Source organism: Arachis ipaensis, chromosome B6 (genome assembly GCF_059453495.1).
Source record: "Arachis ipaensis isolate K30076 ecotype BB chromosome B6, ASM5945349v1, whole genome shotgun sequence".
Classification (NCBI taxonomy): Eukaryota; Viridiplantae; Streptophyta; class Magnoliopsida; order Fabales; family Fabaceae; genus Arachis; species Arachis ipaensis.
In genome coordinates this window covers 131928361-131952670 of record NC_142441.1, presented here as the reverse complement: position 1 = coordinate 131952670, position 24310 = coordinate 131928361, and the positions used below count along the sequence as shown (strand labels likewise).

At 33.7% G+C, this 24310-nt stretch overlaps 3 protein-coding genes across 3 annotated transcripts; all 3 read right to left on the bottom strand.

Moving 5' to 3' along the window:
- Nucleotides 1-6768: 6768 nt before the first annotated feature.
- On the bottom strand, nucleotides 6769-9351 carry LOC107604850 (Tetratricopeptide repeat (TPR)-like superfamily protein). Its single transcript, XM_016306557.3, has 2 exons — nucleotides 8148-9351; nucleotides 6769-7986 (listed from the first exon to the last, which is right to left on the bottom strand). Exons 1-2 carry the CDS (start codon nucleotides 9111-9113, stop codon nucleotides 6943-6945), a joined length of 2010 nt encoding a protein of 669 aa, XP_016162043.1. The 5' UTR covers nucleotides 9114-9351; the 3' UTR covers nucleotides 6769-6942.
- An 8063-nt stretch (nucleotides 9352-17414) lies between these two features.
- On the bottom strand, nucleotides 17415-18036 carry LOC148562764 (uncharacterized). Its single transcript, XM_088491849.1, has one exon. The coding sequence runs from the start codon at nucleotides 17849-17851 to the stop codon at nucleotides 17528-17530; it is 324 nt and encodes a 107-aa protein (XP_088347975.1). The 5' UTR covers nucleotides 17852-18036; the 3' UTR covers nucleotides 17415-17527.
- Nucleotides 18037-20505: 2469 nt separating this feature from the next.
- On the bottom strand, nucleotides 20506-24104 carry LOC107604852 (uncharacterized). The gene is made up of 2 exons (XM_016306558.3): nucleotides 23205-24104; nucleotides 20506-21525 (listed from the first exon to the last, which is right to left on the bottom strand). Exons 1-2 carry the CDS (start codon nucleotides 23778-23780, stop codon nucleotides 20818-20820), a joined length of 1284 nt encoding a protein of 427 aa, XP_016162044.1. The 5' UTR covers nucleotides 23781-24104; the 3' UTR covers nucleotides 20506-20817.
- Nucleotides 24105-24310: the final 206 nt, after the last annotated feature.

Here is a 24310-nt window from a genome sequence, read left to right as displayed (position 1 = left end):
AAAATTAAAAAAAATTTATGGGTAATGATAATGATATTTTCGAATCATCAAATATGACAAACTCTCTTACCACAATGATCTGAGAAGAAATAAGAAAGAGTTACCATGATTTGAAAAATATGTTGTCATAAAAAAAATCAACGATGTGTTGAAAATGAGTATGGCTTAAAATATTTAACAAAATGTGGAAGATCTAATAGTTCAATAAACAGCCACTTTACCTTAAGATGTCAAAAAAAAAATAAATAAATACTTGGGATATTTGTTATATCGAAGATAATTTTCTTCAATAAATGGAAAGAAAATAGAAAATTATGATTAAAACATGGATTATATTTATTCATTTTATTATCCTTGGTTCTTCAATGATGACATGATGTTTTACTAATATTTTGTCATGCACTACGTAAAAATATTTGTGAAAAAATTTATACGATATATGAAGTTGATCAAACAATTATTTGGGGTTGGTTTCAAATTAATCAAACTATCGAAGACCAATTTCGACAAAGAAGAGCAAGCTAGACAAAGACATCCGGCAAGATGTCCAGAGGCTCAATCTTCTCAAAGCCCACATGACAATTATTCACCTTTGTTTTGTCGATCCCAAGATATTAGAGTTGGATGGATCAATAATTGGTAAAAGTTTAGTGATTGAAAAATGAGAGAATATAATAGCAACAGGCTCCATGTAATTATTTTGGTGGAGATGGTGGTAGATGAAGGATATTTATAAATTTGATTAATTAATATTATTATTAATATTAATAAACGGTTACTAACCGTTTAGTACTATTTGGCTAAAGGGACACAACCTTTTAAGAATTGTGTATGTTCAAAATATTGTATCTATTGGCTAAAGGGGCACAATTCTTTAAGAATTATATATGTGCAAAATATTGTATCTATTGGCAATAGAAAAGACACAACCATTTGTGTACGTAATAAATTATAATTGCTATGTGCAATATGTATAAATAAATCATTGTCCACTATTTCAAACACAGAAGTATTAAGTATACATTTTACTTAATTATTAAGAGATTTTCTTTGTTCAAGAGAGTTGAGAATTTTTTATTATTGCTAATTAAGAAATTCATTGGTTTCATTGTATCCTGGGAGAGTATTGTCATCAACCCTGTAGCATCTAAGTGTGGAGACAAATATCTCTCAAAAGAAAGTGATCTAATCGTGCCTTGAAACTATAACATAATATAAGATTTTGTCATCTTCTCATACTAATATACCCAACTATTTTAGAGAGATAGTTATTGAAGATGGCACAAGATCAAAATACCACGCTCAAAGTCATGAATTAAGAGTTTGTCAAGTTAGATCATTTTGATGGAACAAACTTCAACTGTTGGAAGGACAAGATGATGTTTCTTCTTTCGGTTCTCAATCTTTCATATGTGATTGACCCAAAGACTACACTAATTGTCGATGCCGCTGAAAATGTCACACTGGAAGAGAAAGAAAAGATTATTCAATTGGAGAAGAAACGTGATGAAGATACTTTCGCATGTCGAGGTCATATTCTCAACACTTTATCCGACCGACTCTATGATCTCTATATGTCAATTCAATCACCATTGAAGATTTGAAAGTCTTTGGAAGAAAAGAACAATACCAAACGAAAAGAACAAATAAGAAAAAATATTTTGAATTTATTATAAATGATACTATGGCTGTCATGGATCAAATAAATAAATTACAAATCCTTGTAAGTAGACTTTGTGGTCTACAAGTGGTGATCCCTAAATCATTACAAGGTGGAGAATATTTTTTTAATGAATTTGATAATTTTTGTGAATTATATGATATTTTGCATGAATCTTCCGCTCCATATAGTTCGCAATAAAATGGTTTAACGAAAAGGAAAAATCGTACCTTAGTGGATATGGTTAATTCAATGTTACTAAATGCAAAATTACCTTACAATTTGTGGGGTGAAGCATTGTTGACATCATGTCATATCCATAATAGGATACCATCAAGATATAAAAAGGTTTCTCCTTATGAAATTTGGAAAGGAAGAAAACCTAATTTGGATTATCTTAAGGTGTGGGGATGTTTAGCCTTTTATCGAGTTCATGATCAAAAGAGAACTAAATTGGGACCAAGAACTATAAAAGACACTTTTATAAGATATGCTCAAAATTCTAAAGCATATAGAATATTAGATTTAGTGTCTAATGTAATTGTTGAATCAAAAGAAGTATAATTTATTAAAAATAAATTTATCAATAATTCAACTTCTAATTCAGAATATCCCCAAAATGATACTAATATTTTACAAGAAATAAATAATCAAAATAATAAACGTCTAAGCGACAAAGAGTTGATTGAACAAAGGAAGAGCTTGAGAGTAAGAAAAGAAAAGGACTTGGGTCCAGATTTTATTTCTTCTCAGGTTATCACCTTTTCGGTAGAAGGAACTAGGAATTCTGTGACAAACAAGATTTCCATTGTGATGAACATAGAGGGTGATCCTCAAACGTTCAAAGAGGCTATGGTTTCAAGGGATTCTGCTTTTTGGAAAAAAGTAATAAATGATAAAATAGACTCAATATTATCAAACAATACTTGGGTCTTAGTTGATTTGCCTCTAAGGTCAAAGCCTATAGGATGTAAGTGGGTATTTAGAAGAAAGTATAATACTGATGGTTCATTACAAACTTTTAAAGCAAAGTTAGTGACCAAGGGGTTTAGACAACAAGAAGGTCTAGATTATTTTGATACCTACACACATGTGGCAAGAATAACTTCTATTAGGACTTTTATAACATTAGCATCCATTCACAAGCTTTGTATACATCAAATAGATGTTAAAACGACTTTTTTAAATAGAGATCTTAATGAAGGAATTTATATGGAATAACCGGAAGGCTATGTGCTAGCCGAAAATGAAAATAAAATTTGTTAATTAATTAAGTTTTTGTATGGACTAAAATAAGCGCCTAAGCAATGGCATGAGAATTTTGATTCAGTGGTGTTATCAAATGGCTTCTCACATAACAGTACGGATAAATGTATTTACTCAAAATTTACTAAAGATTATGGAGTAATCATTTGTTTATATGTTGATGATATGTTAATCATTAGAAAAAATTTAGAAGGAATTTGTGTAACGAAGGAGTATCTAACTTCTAAATTCAAAATGAAGGATTTGAATAAAATTGATACAATATTAGGCATAAAGGTGCATAAGAATGAAGTTGGCTTTACTTTAAGTTAATCTCATTATATCAAAAAGGTATTGGAAAAATTTGATCATCTCACAATTAAAGAATCCAATACACCCTATGATCCTAATCTTAAATTAGAAGGAAACATAGGAAGCCCTATAGCACAATTAGAATATGCTAGTACTATAGAAAGTTTAATGTATGTAATACATTGTGCTAGACCTAATATATCATTTGTTGTGTGCAAATTATCAAGGTTTATAAGAAAGCCTAGCAATCAACATTGGAAAGCTATAACAAGAGTTCTTAGTTATCTCAAGAAAACCATAAATTTGGAATTACATTATAGTGATTATCCCGCAGTTTTAGAAGGTTATTCAGATGTAAGTTGAATTACAAATCTTAGTGATAACAAATACACTTTAGGATGGATTTTCATCAAAGGTGGTGGAGCAATAAGTTGGGTCTCAAAGAAACAAACATGTATTACACATTCTACTATGGAGGCTAAGTTTGTAGCTTTATTAGTCGTACGTAAAGAAGCGGAATGGTTAAAAAATTTGTTGTATAATATAAAGATGTGGTCACAGCAGACAACAGCCATTTTAATCTTCTATTATAGTGAATCAACCATGTCTCGACCATATAATAAGGTTCATAATGGAAAGTCTAGACATATAAGTATGAGACATGAGTTTGTGAGGCAACTAATAGATGATGGTGTAATTACCATCACTTATGTAAGATCTCAAGGAAATTTAGCAGACCCTTTGACTAAAGGTTTGTCAAAGGATAAAATCAAAGAGATTACTGTTAAAATAAGATTAAAACATATTATTGCTAAATAATGGGAACCCAACCTTATTCTAGTAGACCACTAGTTTTAAGGTTTAATGGGTAATAACAAGTTATTTAGCAATTGGAGCATTAAGGTATAGGATTTAGTGCTATTTACAATAAATTAGGAGGGTCAGTTAAAATTTTTAATGGAATGATAATATTATTTATCAAAAGATTCCACGCACCTATATGAATATAGGAGTGGTGCCGCTCTAATAAAAAATTTTAGAGGTTTTATTCTCGTAAATATTCATGAAACCAAGATGAGCACAAGGCCATATAAGTGCTTAAATTTATAAACTCTTGAAATTGAATAAGTAATATGTGTGATTTTTGGTACTAGCATATGGAGTATATGTTTAATCGATTAGACACCTATTATTTTGTTAGAACTTTGAAATTTACACTAAAAGAATGTCTAATCTTAGTGACACATTCCTTATGCATATACTTGCATGAAATTTAAATTTTGTAAATAATGGGGATTGAAAGATATTTACAAATTTGATTAATTAATATTATTATTAATATTAATAAACGGTTACTAGCCAATGGGTTATAACTCAAATGACATAGTCTCTCCATACTCACCTAAGAGGTAACCGTTTAGTACCATTTGGCTAAAGAGACAACCTTTTAAAAATTGTGTATGTTCAAAAGAATTGTGTAACAACTAAGTGTGGGGACAAATATATCTCTAAAGAAAGCGATCTAATCGTGCCTTGAAACCATAACACAATATAAAATTTTGTCATCTTCTCATACTAATATACCCAACAGTAGAAATACTAAGTTTCGAGGTCGACTTGGTGATAACCAATGTGGTTGATAGTTGTGTCAAGTTAATATTAGTGTTCTTTCTACCTCGACTGATGAGGGGGAAAATCTTTTTCTATAAATCAAATTTTCTTTCCAGCAAAGGATGAAACAATTTTAAAAGAAAAAAAATCCATGTTGATCGAAGGAAAAGGCAAAGCAGTTGAAATTGCACTCCCTAAAATAGATTTAACTGTGTCAATGAGGAGTATTTCGAGAAAGATGAAGAAATGACTGGTACTGTGTCGATCATACCTTCTGAATTTTTTGGGCAATATAAAGGTAATCTAGGCAGATGATATTTGATGATGGAAACAGTCATTAGAGAACTAGTTGATGACTCTGAAGATTGTCGAGAATATTGAATAATATTAAGTATTTATATTTTTTTTTTTTAGTCGAAAAATAAATACTTAGGGGCATTTGTTATATCAAAAATAATATTTTCGACAAAGATATTATTAAACTCTTTAACAAGTGAGTGTTTGATAGGTTTAGACTTCGATTATTGCCAAAAGCGTTCCATTATCGATGAACTTATGAGTGCAAATTAGAACCGCTATGTAAGCGGTTAAGTACTCAGCATATTATTTGAAAATTGTTACCCAATAAAATTTGGGTCGAAGTCATTTTGTGTAGACATCGACAAGAAGGATTTGATCAAAGACAGAGGTGTGTCAATGTCATTTGATGTCAACGTCGACGAGAAAGATTCAATCAAAGACAGATACGAAGCGTCAAAGAGCTTGAAGATTTCGGTATCAAGCGTCAAATCGATAAGGAACTGTGGCATATTAAAAGGATATGGTCCAAGAGGAGGTTAATGTCGAAGAAAGTGAAGTATCCTTCGTGGGAACGGTTATTGACGGGATAACTGTATGTTACGATGTGTCAAGAAAAGATTGGTCGAAGGTGTCTATAAATAGAGAAGCAACCGAAGAATAAAGGGTTAGAATTTCACTTCAGAAAATATTCTGGCACACTCACATCCTCGGCGACTTTCTGAGTCTGTCACGAGTTCATTTTCTATTGGGTTCCTTCCATCATTTCTTTCATTGTTCTTTTGAATTCTGTATTTTAAAATTCTACAATTTACTTTTATTGCAAATTTGAATTTAGTCATTTTACATTTCAGAATTTGTCATTATTTTCTTTTATTTACATTTACAGCAAACTTTACATTCAGTTATTTCAATTTGCAAGTAAATTTTATTTTGATTTCATTCAAAGAAAAATACAAAAAATATCTTCTCCTTCATGACAAAAATGGAAGACTTTGATGCATGATAAAACTGGTACTCACAAAAAAAGAGTAGGTTTCGCTCCCAAATAATAGATATCGAATCAACCCATTTTTTCCTGTGTTGACTGAACAAACGGAATAATGAGCTGAGTGAGCGTCAGAAAGAGGTCAAGAGACCACTACTGTGCCTAGAACTTATTTTCGGGGACCACAATAGTGTAATTCAAATCTCAAGAACCAAGTTTCTTAACTTGAAAGACCACCATGGGGTTTTAATCGGACCCTGCTGTTTTCTTCAAGGTCCTCCATGATGTTTTAATCGGACCCTGCTGTTTTCTTCAAGTAACATGGGCAAACTCTTAAGAGGTTGCTCTCCATGATGTTTTTGTAGATTCATCCTCAAAATTCTTGTTCTCCACACAATAATTCAAACAAACTCTTGTGCATAAATGTTGAATAAATTCCCAAAGATATACCCGTGGAATTGAGGGTAAATATAGGCGCGAGATTCTTGTTTTTCACAATCTTAATGATCTATGATGTTCTCAAGTCAAAATTTCGTCTATATGCTATTCATTATTCACACTTGCTTTTATTGAGCTCCTGCCGTATCCTTCTATCATAATTATTAGAACTTGGAATAAGCTATCTATATGGGCAACTGAAAATTATTACACTAACTTTGAACTAATCGATCCACTACTCATTCCAAATCAAATTGAACACCGTGTTCCAGATAGATATGCAAAGTTGCAATGGTAATATGACTTTACGTCCATGAAGCTTCTCGTAAAGCATTGTTTATGTAGACAGTAATGTACAATGAACACGTTACTCCCTTTATTTCCATTGCTGTCACCAATAGTCCCCACAAGAACAGAACCCATCCTTAAAATGATGAAACCGCTTTGAGTCCCTGACAATAATTTTTCGGTTTTCCACCTTGGAAATCAATTTAATTACAGCATGGCAGTCACCACAAATCCTAAGATTTTTTATGATCTGGATAGTTGCACAAGGAACTGAATTCATGATTCCAAAGGCAACAGCAAGTTTCTCACTGTGAACTCTTAGAACCATTCCTTTTTCTTCATCATCAATGTCATGAAGCACTGATGTTACGTTAGGTACATAGCCCAGTCCTTGCAGCTTAACATTTAATTTGTCCAAATACTCGTAAATCTTAACGTGTTGAGGATGCTCTTTATCACCAACTAAAAATACATGTATTCTACCTTTAAGTTCAACTATGCTGAATCCAGGTGTTTTAAGCAATCCATGATTTTTCATCAATATTCTCATCCTCGCGACATCATCCCACCGTCCAGCATCAGCATATATATTCGAGAGTAGTACGTAGTACCCACAATTACTTGGGTCTAACTCAAATAGTTTTCTAGCAGAAATCTCCCCTAGTTCCACATTTTTGTGAATCCTACAAGCCCCAAGAAGGGAACCCCATATTATAAAATCAGGTCTCACCTTCATTTTCTTGATCAATCCATAAGCCTCATTAAGATAACCAGCACGGCCAAGAAGATCAACCATGCACGAATAATGCTCAATTCCAGGCTCAACATTAAATTCGTGATTCATTCTATTAAACCAATTCCATCCTTCTTCCAACAGACCAGCATGGCTGCAAGCAGCCAAAACTGACACAAAAGTGATGTAGTTCGGTTTGACTCCAGACCTTATCATCTTGTAGAAGACTTCCAAAGCATCTTTTGCGCAACCATGCATTCCATAGCCAGCAACCATAGCGGTCCATGACTTAACATTCTTCTCTTTCACGCGATCAAACCCCTTTCTAGCCAACTCAACTCTCCCACATTTACAGTACATGTCTACTACAGAGGTACCTACAAAAACATTATCCTCCAAATCCATCTTTATAACCTATAGTAAAAGGAAACTAGTTAGATTGGCAATTTTCACCTGGGCCATAAACTAGATTTTGTACAAAATTATAACAAAGTGGACAACAAGTTTGAAGAAAAATTACAGCAAGATTCTTAATAAGTGTTGAAACAGGATCCATGGAGCAAATTTTTGCATACCTGACCATGTATGCACTTCCCAACCTGCAGAGCTCCTGAATTTGCACAGGCTAACAACACTGCCGACAATGTCACAGCATTATAACTGACCTTGCTACTCTTCACCATATCACTGAAAACATTGAATGCCTCAGCTGACAATCCATTTTGTGCATATTCAGCAATCATAGAGTTCCAAGAGTAAGCATCTTTCTCAATCATCCCATCAAACACCTTCCTTGACACACCCATCTCCCCACACTTTGCATAAGCATCCATCAACGTGTTCCCAACCCCTAAACACCCGTCGAACCCCCTCTTAATCACAAAACCATGAACCCCTTCAGTAGTTCTCTTCTGCCGCACCCACGAACAAGCCGAAAGCACCGAACTTACAACTATCGGATCCACGAAACGATCCTCCTCCTCCTCCTGAACACACCCCACATTCTCACTCTCTTCAACCAAAAGCTCCTTAAACAAGCGAATGCCCTCAGCAGCGCAACCATTTTGGACATGGCCGGCAATAATTGAAGTCCAAGACACCACATTCCTTTGGGGAATTTCGTCGAACAGGTTTCGGGCGTGTTCCAAATGGCCACACTTAGAGTACATATCAATAAGAGCCGAGGAAACAAAGAGATCCGATTCAAAGCCAAAGACGAAAGCCTGTTGATGGGTCTGTTTTCCGGCGCAAAGGTCGAAGAGCGAAGAACAGGATTTGATGGCGCAAGGAAAGGTGTTGCGGTTGGGAATGAGGGAAAGCTTGCGCATGGAGGAGAAGGCGCGGAGGGCCTCGAGGGAGTCGCCGCTTCGGGCGAGGTCGGCAATGATGGAGTTCCAAGAAGAGACGCTGGTCTTGTCCACGTACCTGTGGAACATTGTCGTGAGGTTCTTGTTTTTGGTCCATTTTGTTGGTTGTGGTGGTGGTGATGAGTAAGCACGAATGGTTATGGTTCTGAAAACAGATTGGAGTGGTGTCTTCATTCAATCCTTCATTGATTTCGATTCAATTGGGAAACAGGTTTTGGAGCTCTCTGTGTGTGTGTTTCTTCTTCAAAGTGGGAGTAATGGAGGGAAGATCATGGGGAGCTGAATATATGAAATGAATTGAATGCCTATCATAGACAACCGTAACAAAATCAAGCTAGCGCATAAGTTCCTTAACAATAAAATTGGAATCGGCTCTGGAAAATCTGAATAATGGGTTGTACTTATGACCCACAAAAAGTAAACAAAATAATCCATTATAAATTATCCTTTTAAAAATTCTATTTTCACATTTTATATTTTATCATTCACTTTCTAATCCTTTTGGGTGTGTTTGGCAAACACGTTGGGGAAGAGAGAAGCACGTTTGAGCTTCTTGAAAGCTTCACTTTTATGTTTGGCCATTTTTATTTTCCTAAACGCAGAATTGATTCTGCTTCTAAACGCACGTCCAGGAGAAGCTAAAATTTGTAGCTTCTGCGTTTCACGTTCATGGTTGCTTATTGTCTTTGGAAAATTAGTTGAAAATTTTATTTCTTTTTTACCAACCCTATCCTTCATTTTCTTCTATAAAAAGGATACCACTAACTATTACCTTCATAATAATTCTTTATAGTTTTTCCTACTTCTTCGTAGTTTTTAGTTACAATTTTTTTCATTAAAATAGTTCAAATTTGTTTTAATCACTAGTAAATTGAATATTTTAATTCTTTTATTATTTTTAATACTCATTTTCACATTTAAATTTTTATGTTTTTATTGTATTTTTTAGTTATATTTTTTATTTATATGATAAATATTTTTATATTATTTGTGTAGTGTTCTGATTTCTCATGTTATGTTTTTATAAGTTTTTTTTATTATTTACTATACTATTTTTTATAAATTTTTTTTTTATTTTTGTTTGGCTTTGTTCATATAATTATTTATTTATTTTATTGTATTTCTTTTATTCATATGACAAATGTTATTGACCTTTTTTTAGGATATTTTTATTATTTTTTCATATGAATTCTTTTTTTTATCCTTTCTTGCATTATATTTATGTTGTGTATGAAATTTTTTTATTTTTTATTTGATTTTATTCATAAAAATTTTATTTACTTTTTATTGTATTTTTTTGTTTATATGTTGTTAATTTTATGAAATTTTTATTATTTCTTATCTGTATGATTTTTTTCTATTTTTTGATGTACTCTATTTTTGTTTTGTATTAAATTTTTTTATTTTTTATTATGACTTTATAAAATTTGTAATTGTAATTATTATATACTACGTTTATTATCAAAATTTTGTATAATATAAATTATGATCATATAAAAAACTAAAAAAGGACAAAATAAATAAAAAAATTAATTATAAGTAACAATAAAGCCATAAATAATGAAAATTTATAGTCCAAAATAATACTAAATTAAAGAGTACTAATAGTACTAGAAAAATTATAGAATATTTTCTTTTTGTTTGATATTATAAAATTTATAGTACTCTCTTTCATATTTTTTTATTGTATTTATTTTATTTATATGATAAATATTTTTTATATTATTTTTGTTAGTGTTCTGACTTTGCATACATATAAAAAAAATTATTTAAATTGATGTCTCTTTTGGTAATTTTTCATCTAAAAGTGATTTTGAGTAGTATAATCCAAACATCATTTGTTTTACTATAATCAATTTTGATATAAAAATTACCAAACATAAATCACGTTAACCCAAACTTACTTTTCATCAAAATCAATTTTACAAAATCAATTTTATACAAATTCCCGTTTGCAAACTGTAATCATTGTATACTCCTTCCCAAACTCTTACTGTGCATCGGTTCTTCCCTCACTAGTCAGTTTCAATGTCGTTGAACTTTTTTGCCATCAAACTATCAATTTAGAATGAAAATAACTATCTACATACTTAGTAAAATAAATATCTATCAAATTTTATTATATTTACTTAAATCCAATCTAAATTAAATAAACATTCACTTTAGAATAAAAAATAACCATCTAAATACTTAATAAAATGAACATCCAACAATAATTTATCAATTTCATACTAAATAGTCAAACAAAAAAGAAACAAAATATTGATAAGAGAAAGCGTTGAAAAAAAAAGTATAAAAAAATTGAAACTTAAAAGAACGAAAGTATAAAAATGACCGTACCTAATATCTGTAATTCCAGTAGCCATTAGAACCAGCAATTAAAATGGCCCAACGAATTTTTTCTTCCATGTTGTCGCTGTCGTCAGAAGGCGCTTTGAAGAATCTAGAACTTTCGGAAAGAAGGCAAATAAATTTTTCGTCGGGGTCTCGAACGGCGAAAATAAGGATGACGAAGAAGGCCGCGAGCAAAAAAAGAAAAAAAAAAAGGAAAAAGGGATCTAACGATTAGGTGAGAGGAGAAGAAGGAGATGAATAAAGAAAGAGAATCTGTTAATAATTATTTAATTAATTAAGAAATTTAATGAGGTAATGACCAAATCAGTATCCGAAAGATTCAAACGCTGACATTTTGGTACCTCACTATTGTTATTGACAAAATGGTCCTTAAAAGATTTTAAAATTTGACAAGCGTATCCACGAGTTCACTGGAGCACATTTCCGGCAAGCACAGTGCTAACATGGCCACTGCGTTTTGATGACATGGCAAATACCCCCCAACCCTAAAATTCTTCCCTCCCCCTCTCTAACCCTAATTCCCCATCTCCAACGCACTTCCTCCCTCCTCAGTCCAAAATCCCCCTTTCTAAACCCTAATCCCCTTCCCTTGCCTCTTTGAATTCTAATTCCCTTCCCAACACAGTGTCTCACACTCTCAACTCACTCTCCTCCAAAATAGCAGTAGAGCTCAACCTTCTCAATCTTACAGAGCCAGTGTCATCGACACCGCACTGTCGCCATCTCGTCGTCAGGTCTTCTGCGTCCGCCAGTGTCTCCTTTGTAGCATTACGTTGTCTGCACGCCTTCACCGCTGTCGCCTTCACTGCTTGTATCTGCTTGCTGCTAGCCCCCAGTCGTTGCCATGCCTCCTCTGTCTGGGTTCCATCTTGGCTCTATCGTGTCCTGCCCCCTCTGTGTCTGGTGTTCTTCTTCTATTCTTGCTTTGGTGGTGTCTGTATTAAGTTTTATTTTATTTTATTTTATTTTATTTTGATTATTGTATATGAATTTGTTTCTAAATTTTATTGTGATTAATCTTTTTGAATGATAATTTAACCTAAAAATTTGGGACAATTCATGATTTGGGACAACTCTGTTGATGTTGAGGTTGTTGTTGCTGTGAATGGTGGTGTTGAGGGAGGGAGAGGGAAGTGTGCGTTGGGGAAGTGGGAGTGGTGGAGAGAGAGAGAGAGTGGTGGAGGTTGTTGTTGCTGTTGATGTTAAAGTTGTTGTTGCTGTGAACGGTGGTGTTGAGGGAGGAAGGGAAAGTGTACGTTGGGAAGGGACTTGTGATGCAGCGGGGACTGCGATTAGGGAGAAGTGTGCGTTGGAGATGGGGGCTGCGACAGGGAGGGAGAGGGAATGGGAGGGAGTGTGCGTTAGGAGGGAACTTTGGGGGTGGTTTGCCAAGTCACCAAAACACGGTGGCCACATCAGCACTGTGCTTGCCGGAAATGTGCTCCGGTGAACTCGTGGATACGCTTGTCAAATTTTAAAATCTTTTAAAGTCATTTTGTCAATAACAATAGTGAGGTACCAAAATGTCAACATTTGAATCTTTCAGGTACTGATTTGGTCATTACCTCAAATTTAATTTTAAATTTAAATTTATCTTTTTCTTTTAAACTGTTATTCACATTGTTTACAATATACATTGTTTACTTATCCCTCCTCAATTGAAATTTAAAGCTGCATATGATTACGGTGGAAATGGAAACAAAAGAAGCTGCGCATTTGGTATTATTATTAATTACTTGGTGTAACAAAAATTTAAAATTAGTATATCTTGTCTGAGTCGTTTAAGGCTGTGTTTGGAAGTGAGACAAAGACTAAAAAATTGAGACTAAATCAATGTCATTATTTTATAAATGTACTCTAAGAACAAAAAAAATCCAAAATTATAGATCAACATAAAAATATTATTTGTACATCGAAAATTTTTGAGTTTAAACAAACTTTCGACCTTATGTCCAGTCCCGTTGATCTGTCCCATTCGACGATCTTGCACACGACAATCAGAAATAGAAAAATTAACATCAAAACTAAGATCAACAAGTTGACCAATAGAAATAAGATTAAAGTTTAATTTTAGAATAAAATAAGTGTTAGGGAGAGTAAGATTTGACTGTGAAATAAAATCATTATGTTGTTGCATGCAAGAGAGAACCATCAGCAGTGTTGTTGACATAAGGTACATTTGTAATGGTAGACAAAGATGAGAAAAGATGACGCAAAAGAGACATGTGATGAAAGCAACCAGAATCAAAATACCATTTATAATTACCTAGAGGAGTAGAAAGAGCAGCAGAGGTATTACCAAAAAAGGAGAAAAGTTGCTTAAGAAGAGACTCAATGCCGGATGGAGAGACAGAAGGTGGGTTGAGAGAAGCAGAGTTGGTGGATTCATTACCAACAACAACAGCAGTAGAAGCGAGCACATTCTTAAAGTAGTTGGGACGAGAATGATACTTGTTCGGATCTGAACGTAGTGAGTGAGTAGGACAGGTAGTAATCAAGTGTCTCAAGAGCTTGCAATAATGGCAGAACATGTTTGGACAATGGTAGCTAATGTGACATTTCTGTTTGCATTTGCGACATTCAATAGAAGGATAGTCTGAGAAGAGGTGCCGAGATCGATTACAGTTTTGACAGAATTTACTCTTTCTGCCTGTGGCAGCAAAGACATCTGATTTTTCCATAATAGTAGATACAAAGATGAAAGAGAGAAAAAAAATGCAAGATCAGAACAAAAATTGAGGAAACGAAAGTCAATATTGAAAAGACCTCACCAAAAAATCTTAGGATGGGTCCCACTATATGCCACGTCAACAGCCACATTAGTAGAAGAGGACACATGGTGACGTGTGAGAGGAAGAGGAAGACATGTCAATGCTGACGCAGAGAGGAGTTGGCGCGCAGGTCAGTAAGCAGACCAGGCCGGGTTGACATGCAGGTCGAACACGGGTTGGTTGGAGGCGCCATATCTGGACACGTGTGACGCTTCTGGGCTGTTGATCATGGGTGTTGATCCAACGGCGCTGGGAGCGCCTGGAAGGACGAAGATAAGCAAACAGACAATGACCTTGAGGCAACGCGTCTGGTGATTTCCGGCGACAAGTCTGGGTCGTTGAACTTGCAACGACAAGATGAAGACGGTGGTAAGGGCAGTGACGAACCAAAGCGTCGGAAAATGATCAAAAAACAAGGGTAAAGAATACTGTCGAAAAAAGAAAAACAAGGGGCTATGAACTAATTTCCATGGGAAAAAAAAACCTATGCTATTGATACCATGTTAGAAATAAGAGAATAATATGAAGAAAGTGATTTTGTATTATTCAATATGTTGAGAATGCTACAATATAGAATGGTATATATAGGTGCTAGAAGAATTAAAGTAATAAAAGTATAATATCCTATAATAAATATACAGATATACTAAATAAATATAATTGATACTAATTAATCTTAATTAATCCTAATTATACTCTAACATATACTAAAATCAATTATATACATAAATTATAATGTATTTTTGTATTTTTATATATATACACTGTCTAATACAAATTAATCACTCATTTTATGTGTCACGCGCCAACTGATCAAACCCTTTTCATTCTAGTAAATACTCCCATATATACATACTCACCTAACACTCAATAAAAAACTCACGTCAATACTTCTCTTTCAGATTTTGCCACATCCCTAATCACAAACTTTATTAAAAAATATAATCAATTTAATAAAATATCTAACAAAATTTAAAAAAAAAATATGAAAAAATATAAAAACTTTAAAAAAAATTATCTCTAATAATGGCTGCAAAATGGTGGAGACATGATAGTGATAAGAAGTAGCAGTGAAACCTACAGTAGTGGTGGAGCTAGGATTTAGTAACATAATGAATAACCAAAAGAAAAAATAGACAACAACCTTACCTTACGCATGGTGGACCTCAACCGCAGTGATAGCGATAAGGCGACGACCTCTGATCGACGAGAAGGGGAACCTAACAGCAGTGGCACAGCGGAGGCTTTTCACGGAGACTCCAGCAGCAGTGACAACGACGATCTACGATGAGAATGTGGCTTACCGGTGGTGACGGCAACTCCAGGTGATGGCAGCGCATCCTTTTTCAACGGACAAAAGGGAGAGAGGTGAGAGAGAGAGTTTGCAAAAGTGAGGGAGAAAGATTTTGCGTTTAAATTTTATCCCAAATTTACCGTCGGATTTACTGGCGAAAAAATCTGACGGTAAAGTGTTCGTCGTTACCGAAACAACGCTTTTCACTAAATCCTGTTACCGTTAGATTTTTCTGACAGTAAATTTTTGTGTTTCTATTTACCGTCAGATTGAGCGACAAAATTTTAAATCTGACAGTAATTTATTCAAGGAACGAATTTTTACTCATAATTTTCGAAAAATCCACCAATAAATCCGATATTACTTAACGTTTTTTTTTTTTTTTTGTAGTGCAAGATTTGTCTTTTTTCAAATTGTAAAAAATTTTTTTATCACCAAATCTCGAAACCATAGGATTTGTTAAGTATTAATTGATTTCTATTGAGGGCTAGATTATTGTGCAATATGCAAAACAAAATAGTAAATAAGATATGTAGAAAAAGTAGTATAGTACAACTAAATATAATCATATGGCTAAATGCATTAACTCAATACAAGCAATGATCCTCCAAAACTAACATGGAATGACACTCTAAATTCTAAAAAAATAACAAGACATAAAAGAGAATAGATAAATGTTCATATCAACATATTTAAGCGTTTTGAAATATGAACATTATAGTTTGAGAAAGGCAAGGTAGCAAAATTGAAGAAAATATTGTTTTCAAAAAGTGTAAACAAATTATTAAAAAATTTCATTTTGCATTTATTGCCAGGTTATAATTAAACATGGTTCAAATTATACTTTAAAATACGTTTATAATCAAACACATCAAGAATAATAATCAAATTTAAGAATCTAAATCAAAGTTAAAAATTTAAATTATAATCAAACTCATTTCAAATCATAATTTAAAATTCAACTATAATCAAATACCAAAATCTAAATTAAAGTTCAAACTCATGTTAATCAAACACAGATAATTAGAAATTATAACCATTAAAATAAACTAGTTCGAAATAAATCATAAAAAAAAAATCTAAACCAAATATATAGTTGGTATTAAATACAGTTTTTTTTACTTGATTTTAAGATCATTTGTGATATGTGATTAAATTCGTATGCCTTTATGTCCCACATCTGACATCCCTAAAATTTGAAGTAATCTAATGTGTGTTTAATGTGAAACAAGATTAAGCCAAGTTTAACAGGTTAAAAATAAAAAACACAAGAAGGAAAGGCATATCTTCATTCTCGCATTTTTACAAGCAAGTGGTACTCGCTCAAGTGCAATGGAGCACTCACAATGACTACTTTAACAACAAATGTATATTAACTAGGCTAATAATCAAACTCAAATACAAATCAAAGCACATAACCAAATTATAATCAAACATTGCTAAAGGTAATAATCAAACACGTTTAGGAAAATAATCAAACTCAAAAATAAAAAAAGATGAACTCAAGAAGTGAAAATCAAGAAAAGTAAGTTCCATTCAAATTAACACAAAGAAGCATGAGATATTTTATTTTGGAGAGCTTGTTGGGGGCTCTACCTGTGACCTTAATGAGCAAATTTTGCATTGAGATCCTTCAATTAATTAAGAAGCCTTACTTTTGTCTTGTTCCTTAGTTTATATGCTGACAAAAGCATCAAATATGGAAGCGAATACTCGAAATGATCCTTGTGGGAAAGACAATGCAATAAAAATCTAGAATGAAAAAGAGAAGAAGCTCAAAAGTTTTGTTTGATTCAAGTCTGAGTGTGATCAAAGGGAGAAAGTGCTTCATTGCGTCTTGTATGGAACATGTGAGCGTGTGTAGGAGTGAGATTGGAATTGATTTTCCAATTTTTAGGTATTATAAAGTATATTTGTATTTTTATGTTGTTGTACATGATTCTTTAAGGAGAATTATACTCTCACTTTCTTACAAATTCATTGAAGCCTTTCACAATGAACCGCTGAATCTGATGTGAAGTATTGCCCAACATTTAGAAAGATACATAGCATCTATAATGTATTTCTCTTAACATAGATTAACGAACAGAAAGAAATTAAAGAACACTAGCTATAGTGGGTACTACTTAATACGCATACCAGCCATAGTGTACATGTATGCTCAAGCATTAGTTATGGTACTTAATTATTATGAAGAAGCTACATAGCATCATAACTACAATGGCATTGGCATAATTCAACCTAGTTGAACTGGAAGTCATCCTGCCGTCGAACTCGCCGGAACTTGGCATCGGCGACGGAGCATCACCACTACTCATTGGTTGATTGTCACTTGGAGCGGGGAAAAATGAGGAAATATCGGGCGCCGTCACATATGGTAAGATACCCGGAGATGCCGGAATTGTTGCCTCCGTGGTTGAACTGAGAGCTTCTGAATTGGCAAGCAAGACAAAGAGATAGACAAAGGAACATAACTTGGTCATGGTGGCCATGAATTGCTCACAAGTTTCTATAAACAGAAAGCTAGATGATAATGCAATTGGTTATGGGACAAGTGTGGAAGTGTGTGCTAAGTAATAGTAGGGGGAAGATAAGAAATTACTCTACTAGTGTGCATGTTGTGACAATTTTATTTTCGTTGAGTATCACGGGTCTAGCGAGGATTTACTTCTTTTATTTTATTTTGTTACAAGATACAACTTGTTTCACGTAGATTTACCACTTATAAAGGCGGCACAAGAATAATATACGTCGAATTATTAATTTATTATTTATTATCAATACCGATTTTTTTTTCAATAAATATGAAATAAATATATTGAAAATTTAAATTTTTATATTTTTAATAAAAATCTTTTTAATTTATAATTTTAATAAGCACACTAAAACATATATCTTTCAGTAGATTTGGTAGTAGTATTCGAATTCGCGGGTAATAACTCAATCCAAGGTGGGATGGATTTTCTTCTGGTGGGCAGGGTGAGATCGTAGTAAATCCATTCTTATTTATCCCGGAGTATATATTATATAATAATAATAATATAATATAAATATATAAAAATTAATAAATTTAAAAAATATATAAAGTGAATTTTATGTTTTTATTTTAATTTATATACAAATATATAAATTTTAAAGTGTTATTTAATTATTACAAAAACGGATAGAAATGATTAGAATAAGATACAATAGTTTGGAATATGTGGATAGAGATGAGCAAATTAACGCTCTCAAAAACACATGATAAATTTATTATTAATGGGATATATTAAATTTTTTTAATAAATATAAAATAAATATATTAAAAATTTAAATTTTTTATATTTCTATTAAAAAAATTTTAAGTTGTAATATTAACTTGTACTCTTAACTCTTGAGACACAATATAAATAAGCCATTATTATTATTATTATTATTATTTGATAATCTTTAATTTTAAGTATTATATTATAAATACCAATGAGTTATAGTTCAAATGGCATAATTTCCCCATATTCAATTAAGAGATTGCGGGTTCGAGTTTATTATCTTTCGTAAAAAAAAAAAAAGTATTATATCATAAATTCACCTATAACTATATGAGTTTTTACTTTTTATATTCACTATGAATTAAACATATATTTCCAACCCAGATGTCAAACTTCATCGGCAACTTAGTATATTTAAAACAATTTACTTTCTTCGTTTTTTGTATTGTCTCTAAGGCTTTGTTTGGATATAGAAAAGAAAATGGAAGGAAAGAAAATGAGAGGAAAGAAAATGAGTGGAAAGAAAATAGAAGGAAAAGTAGAGTTATTTGTATGTTGTTTGGATTAAGAGAAAATGGATGGAAAGAAAATAGAGAGAAAGTTTTCTTTTGTTTGGATGAAAAGAAAAGTGAGAAGAAAGAAAATCATAATAGTATAAAATTACATTAATACCCTTATATATATTATATGTAAATTATAATTTATTAATGATAAGGGGTAAATGTGTAATTTTATTTAAATTGCTCCCATTTCTCTCCATTTTCTTCTCATTTATGGAAAGAAAATAATTTAATGGGTCCCACACTATTTTTTTCTTTCCTCTCTATTTTCTCTTTTTATCCAAACAACAAAAAACTTACTTTTCCATTCATTTTCTTTCCTCCCATTTTCTTTCCCTTCAAAATCCCTCAATCCAAACAATGTGTAAGCATACGTATTTATTAAAACCTTATGTTTTTCTTGATCTGTCGGTTGTCTTCAGTACGGAGGAGATTCCATTTCCCAAGTGAAAAAACAAAGAAACTGAAACTCTGCAATGCACAACCATTTATTGCAAGAACGGTGAGGTTTGTTAACGATTCACATGCTAATTCTAGGACCCGTTAATTTCGGATTTGTAGCTTTTCTTACCCAACCCTACCCTACCCCCATGTGAGAATGTGACATGGAATCCATGATACATTCAATGACAACCTCCATTTTTTTAAGGAAAATTGTTATGCATAATATATTGGTGTATTGTGAATATTAATTCACACTGCATCCATTATACACTATCTATTATTGAGTGAGATGATGTTACATTTTCTGGAAAAATAAAAATTATATTATACATATTGTGTAATACAAAAATACTGTATAAATTCATTCAACAGGGTATAAAATGTAAATCTGCTCAATGCCAGCGTTATATATATAACGCAACTCTGAAAATATTACCACCATCTGAAGCTTATTCGATATTCACAGCCAAGGTGAAAATATATGTAAAATTTTAAGAGATGAGCACTTCAAACTCTTGCAGACTATAAACCAAAATATGTTAACCATGAGTAGCCAAAAATCAAAGGTATAGCAATAATGATGCATTTGTTAGCTGAATAAATCCCATTAAGAGGATAACATACTAAAGGATGAGATCTGAATCGATGAATGATGAAAATGTAATTGAAATATCAGCAGCACCATGTGATAGACTCACATGACAACATGGATTTCATCATGGTCCACAGAGCAAGTGACAAAAACTGCAAATAAAACAGAAAAGATAAGAATATGGGGCATACTCTCAGTTTTCCCGCTGATGACTTGACTGCACTTAACAGGCATAACTGAATTCGAAGGATCCCAAGACAGTGTTGGAACATAATCTAATAGTTGATATGATAGATCTTAGATTGAGAATAAAATAACTATGTCGTCTAAGTTTTGAATTCCAAAGCAATTGTATCTTTTTCAAAGTACATGAATACATGCCATGTAGAGGTACAGCAGCAACTTTTAGTAAAGATAAAAATACAAAAGAATTGATACAACAATCTCAAATATTCCATAATTACTCCTTTTGGAGTCAACCAAAGCTCAAATTACAACACAAGGTGCCACTTTCAAGTGTATTGGTGATTGGTGGATACCAACAACCAAGTTAAATATGTAAAAATCCCAATAAATACCAAAATCCTGTTCCCTATATGTAAAAGCTGCTTCAACTAGAGAAGCCTAAGGTGTGCTGTATCATTCAACCTTTTTATCTGCCATCCTGTTCTCAAGGAATGTTGCAACACTGTTACCGAAGAATCTCCGATGCAGAACTTCTGTGACAGCAATGGACTACATCCAAGAAGTCCCGTTAGGAGACACTTTATCGGTGCAGAGTGAGTAAATATGCCTATACAAGAAACAGATGCATTATAGCCACCGAATGAATTGTGCAGCGCACTTTGGTGGTTGACTTGCCTAGGAGATATATCATCTTCAAAATCATCGCCAGTGTTTGTCACGACTTGTAGCCTGCTCTTACCAGATTTTTTCCTGGAGAGTCCTGGCCTATGCCTGTGGAGCGAATCCCATTGGGTTGTTGGATGAAGGGGTCCATCCTGGTCGTGAATAGAATTCGTCAGAGGATGGGAATCTTGCTGAACAAATGTTTGGTTGTTTTCATTGTGATGGGAGGATAGATCAATCCTCAATTTTTCAGGCAGTCGGAGAACAATCCCATTTAAGAACTGAACCATGCGGAATTCAACTTGTCTAAGTGATTCTCCAGAAGGTGCAGCAAAATCTGGCTGGAACCTGTCGATGATCCTCAAAATTTCAGGTGTATATATTTCTGATTGAAGGCAGCCTTCCCAATTCCCTTGACTCATCTCTACAAGGGCGTCTGAGGACTGAATCTGATCCTCCAAAAAATTGATTTCCTGACAAATAAAGCTATATAAATGAGATTTCAAGCACTAGATTCAGTAATACAATCTCTTCCCTGCCTTATCAACACTCAGCAGTGCTACATCTACTAGAAGAAAAATTCTGAAAACATACAGTTTGCAAATATGAATACAATCTACAATAAATTCATCTCCATGTCTTATATGACCCAGGCCAGATGCATTAATTCTTAGAACAGAACCCTCTCTCTCTCTCTCTCTCTATATATATATATATATACTTAAATCATGCAGAATAAATAAGGAACTCAGTTAATGCGAGCTAATGCTCTTCAGCATCTTTTCTAATTTTAACTCATCCAAGGTACCAATAAACATATAGCAACACACCAACAGTCTACAGCAATAGCCAGTTAGGCAACTTGACCTAAAATTGCAGAACCGTCCCAATTAACATACACACGCACATACGTAATTTGCTCTAAAGATTTACTTAGCAAGTGACTCCAGTCCAACCTTAATATGGCATCCACTTTTGTTGCTAGTGAAAATATTGAAGAATAGTTTCATACGCATCCGTATAATTCTAAGTTACTCCTCCATTAAGGACTACCACATTTATTGCTTATCAATGTGTTAAAATTACAATCTTACGGAGACATAGCACCTAGCATATATAACAAATAACATGCTCTCCTATTATAGTTCTCAAGTGGAACGAAAAATAACTATAACCAGCTATCCATGTTCTTATATATACCCTCTTTCTACCTATGACACACATACAGCTTCCAAGTTGCAATGGATTCAACACCCCAATGCTGCATCCTCCCCCCCCCCCCCTTCTTCTCCCTTTTCTCTTTCTTTTGTATTCATCCCCTTAATGGCCAAGTTCATTCTCATTCATCAAAATTACAACCCTATTTTCACCTTCCAACCAAATGATCCAAGATACCTTTCACTCCAATGATTATTCCTGTCGTTTGTCTATTAGTTTTTCACCCATACTCTTCAAAATTAAGTTGCAAAACATCAATGACCTGACAATATACTGTCAAGAGGGTACTCTTTAAACACCATTTCTCACCACAGTACATACTATCTTGCCAGAATGGCTAAACAATCACAAGCTTATCATTAGCCCTCAACCGAGCACATCCATGTAACCATCAATTGGTATGGGTCAATTCACTTCATGCTAGTCAAAAATTTATTAACAGATACAATAACCAATATTGAATTGAACACTGCCCAACAACAAACAATAATTCCATAAGATCATCATCTTCAGCTTCCATACCATAGCATAATGAGATTTGATTATTCTTAAGAGGGAAACAATTTAACATTTTTCTCCGAAAGTTTTGATTACTTTAGACACTAACAATTCAAACACAAATCCAATGTTCTAATAACCAAGTACAATTTCAATAGTCCATGACTAATCCAGTTCGAGCAATGCTGAAATGTTCTCCTTTCTTCATTCAAAAAGTTCAAAACCCATCATATAACGAAAACAAAGTATGAATCATTTGGACAAACCAAGTGTTAGACCACTATAATCTATAGAAGCAAAGCTCTCTAAAATTCTAATATTTCTTTTTCTTCATTCACATAATTCACAACAACAAATCAATGTTTTGCTTCGATAATCAACACTCACATCATATCATATTACATGTGTTAAAAAAAGAAGGGATATGAATATGTACCTTACAAACAACGACAGCCGTTGACCGAGCCCGATCTAACGGCGAAGAATAAACCGCGTTGAACCTTACGCCCTGAGATTTCAAGAACACGGCCAACGCCCTCGCCTGCCTCTCGCCATTCGGAGTCAGGCCCGCACCGGGGACCCGACCCGAAATTAAATCGGGTCTGAGGCTCAGCTCGCACTCCCCGTGGCTGATCACGAACACCTCCGTCGTCACCGCCTCAGCGTGCTCGTCGTCCGCATCGTTGGACGGAGGCGGAAGCATAGGCGGCGGCGGCGGAGGGGCGAGAACGTTGTAAGGGTCCCAGACCTTGATGGAAGGGCCGAGGCGCGGGGTTCCAAGGGAGGAGAGTTGCGGGGAGAGAGGGGAGGCAGACGCGTGGCACGGCAGGATCTCGGGTTCTTGTTCTAGAAGCTTCTTTGCCACGTGGCGGTTGTTGAGTAGCTGAGGGGGTCTTATGAGACCCCTCCTAGCTGCCACGTTGTCTTCTTCGTCCTCTTCTTCATCCTCCTCTTCTTCTTCTTCTTCTTCGTATGCGTTTCCGGCAACTTGGTCCGATTGGTTCGCGCCCATTGTGGTTTTCTTTTTTCTTGTTTTGTTCTGTTTAGTTGGATTGGTGCATTGTTGTTGGGAGTATGAGATCTGGGGGCAAGATCGGAATTCGGAAATGAAGTGAAGCAGATCTCAGATGGTGTTGTGTTGATGGAGAGTTACTAGGCTATTGATGATGTTTGGGATTTTATGATTATGATGATATGATATTATACGTAGCTTTATTATGCCTTCAAGTTGAAACTGTGAATGAAGATGAAGCTCAACTGCTGTCAACACTATGCTACTCGCCATTTCGGCATTTCGGGAAATTAATTTTAGCAACTCCGAATCATAATGTTTCCTAAATAAAAAAGTTTAGAGATCCAACAATTTTGTTAAATTCTGACCAGTACGTAACCAGCAAAAAAAAATGAGTCAACACCAATCTCACACTATTAAAATCATTATTAATGGTTATTTGATAGCTACAAATCACAAAAGTTACTGCCCCTAACATCCTTCTTCCTAAATTTCACCCTTAACTAAATTAAGTTTTAAAATTTTTAATT

Bases quoted from the DNA above. Each gene is read 5' to 3' on its own strand.
- LOC107604850 (XM_016306557.3), bottom strand. From the start codon at position 9,113: ATGAAGACACCACTCCAATCTGTTTTCAGAACCATAACCATTCGTGCT. The intron at 7,987-8,147 runs GTATGCAAAAAT...CTTTTACTATAG, and splicing joins GGAAGTGCATACATGGTCAG to GTTATAAAGATGGATTTGGA.
- LOC148562764 (XM_088491849.1), bottom strand. From the start codon at position 17,851: ATGGCCACCATGACCAAGTTATGTTCCTTTGTCTATCTCTTTGTCTTG.
- LOC107604852 (XM_016306558.3), bottom strand. From the start codon at position 23,780: ATGGGCGCGAACCAATCGGACCAAGTTGCCGGAAACGCATACGAAGAA. The intron at 21,526-23,204 runs GTACATATTCAT...TTTATTTGTCAG, and splicing joins CGGCTGTCGTTGTTTGTAAG to GAAATCAATTTTTTGGAGGA.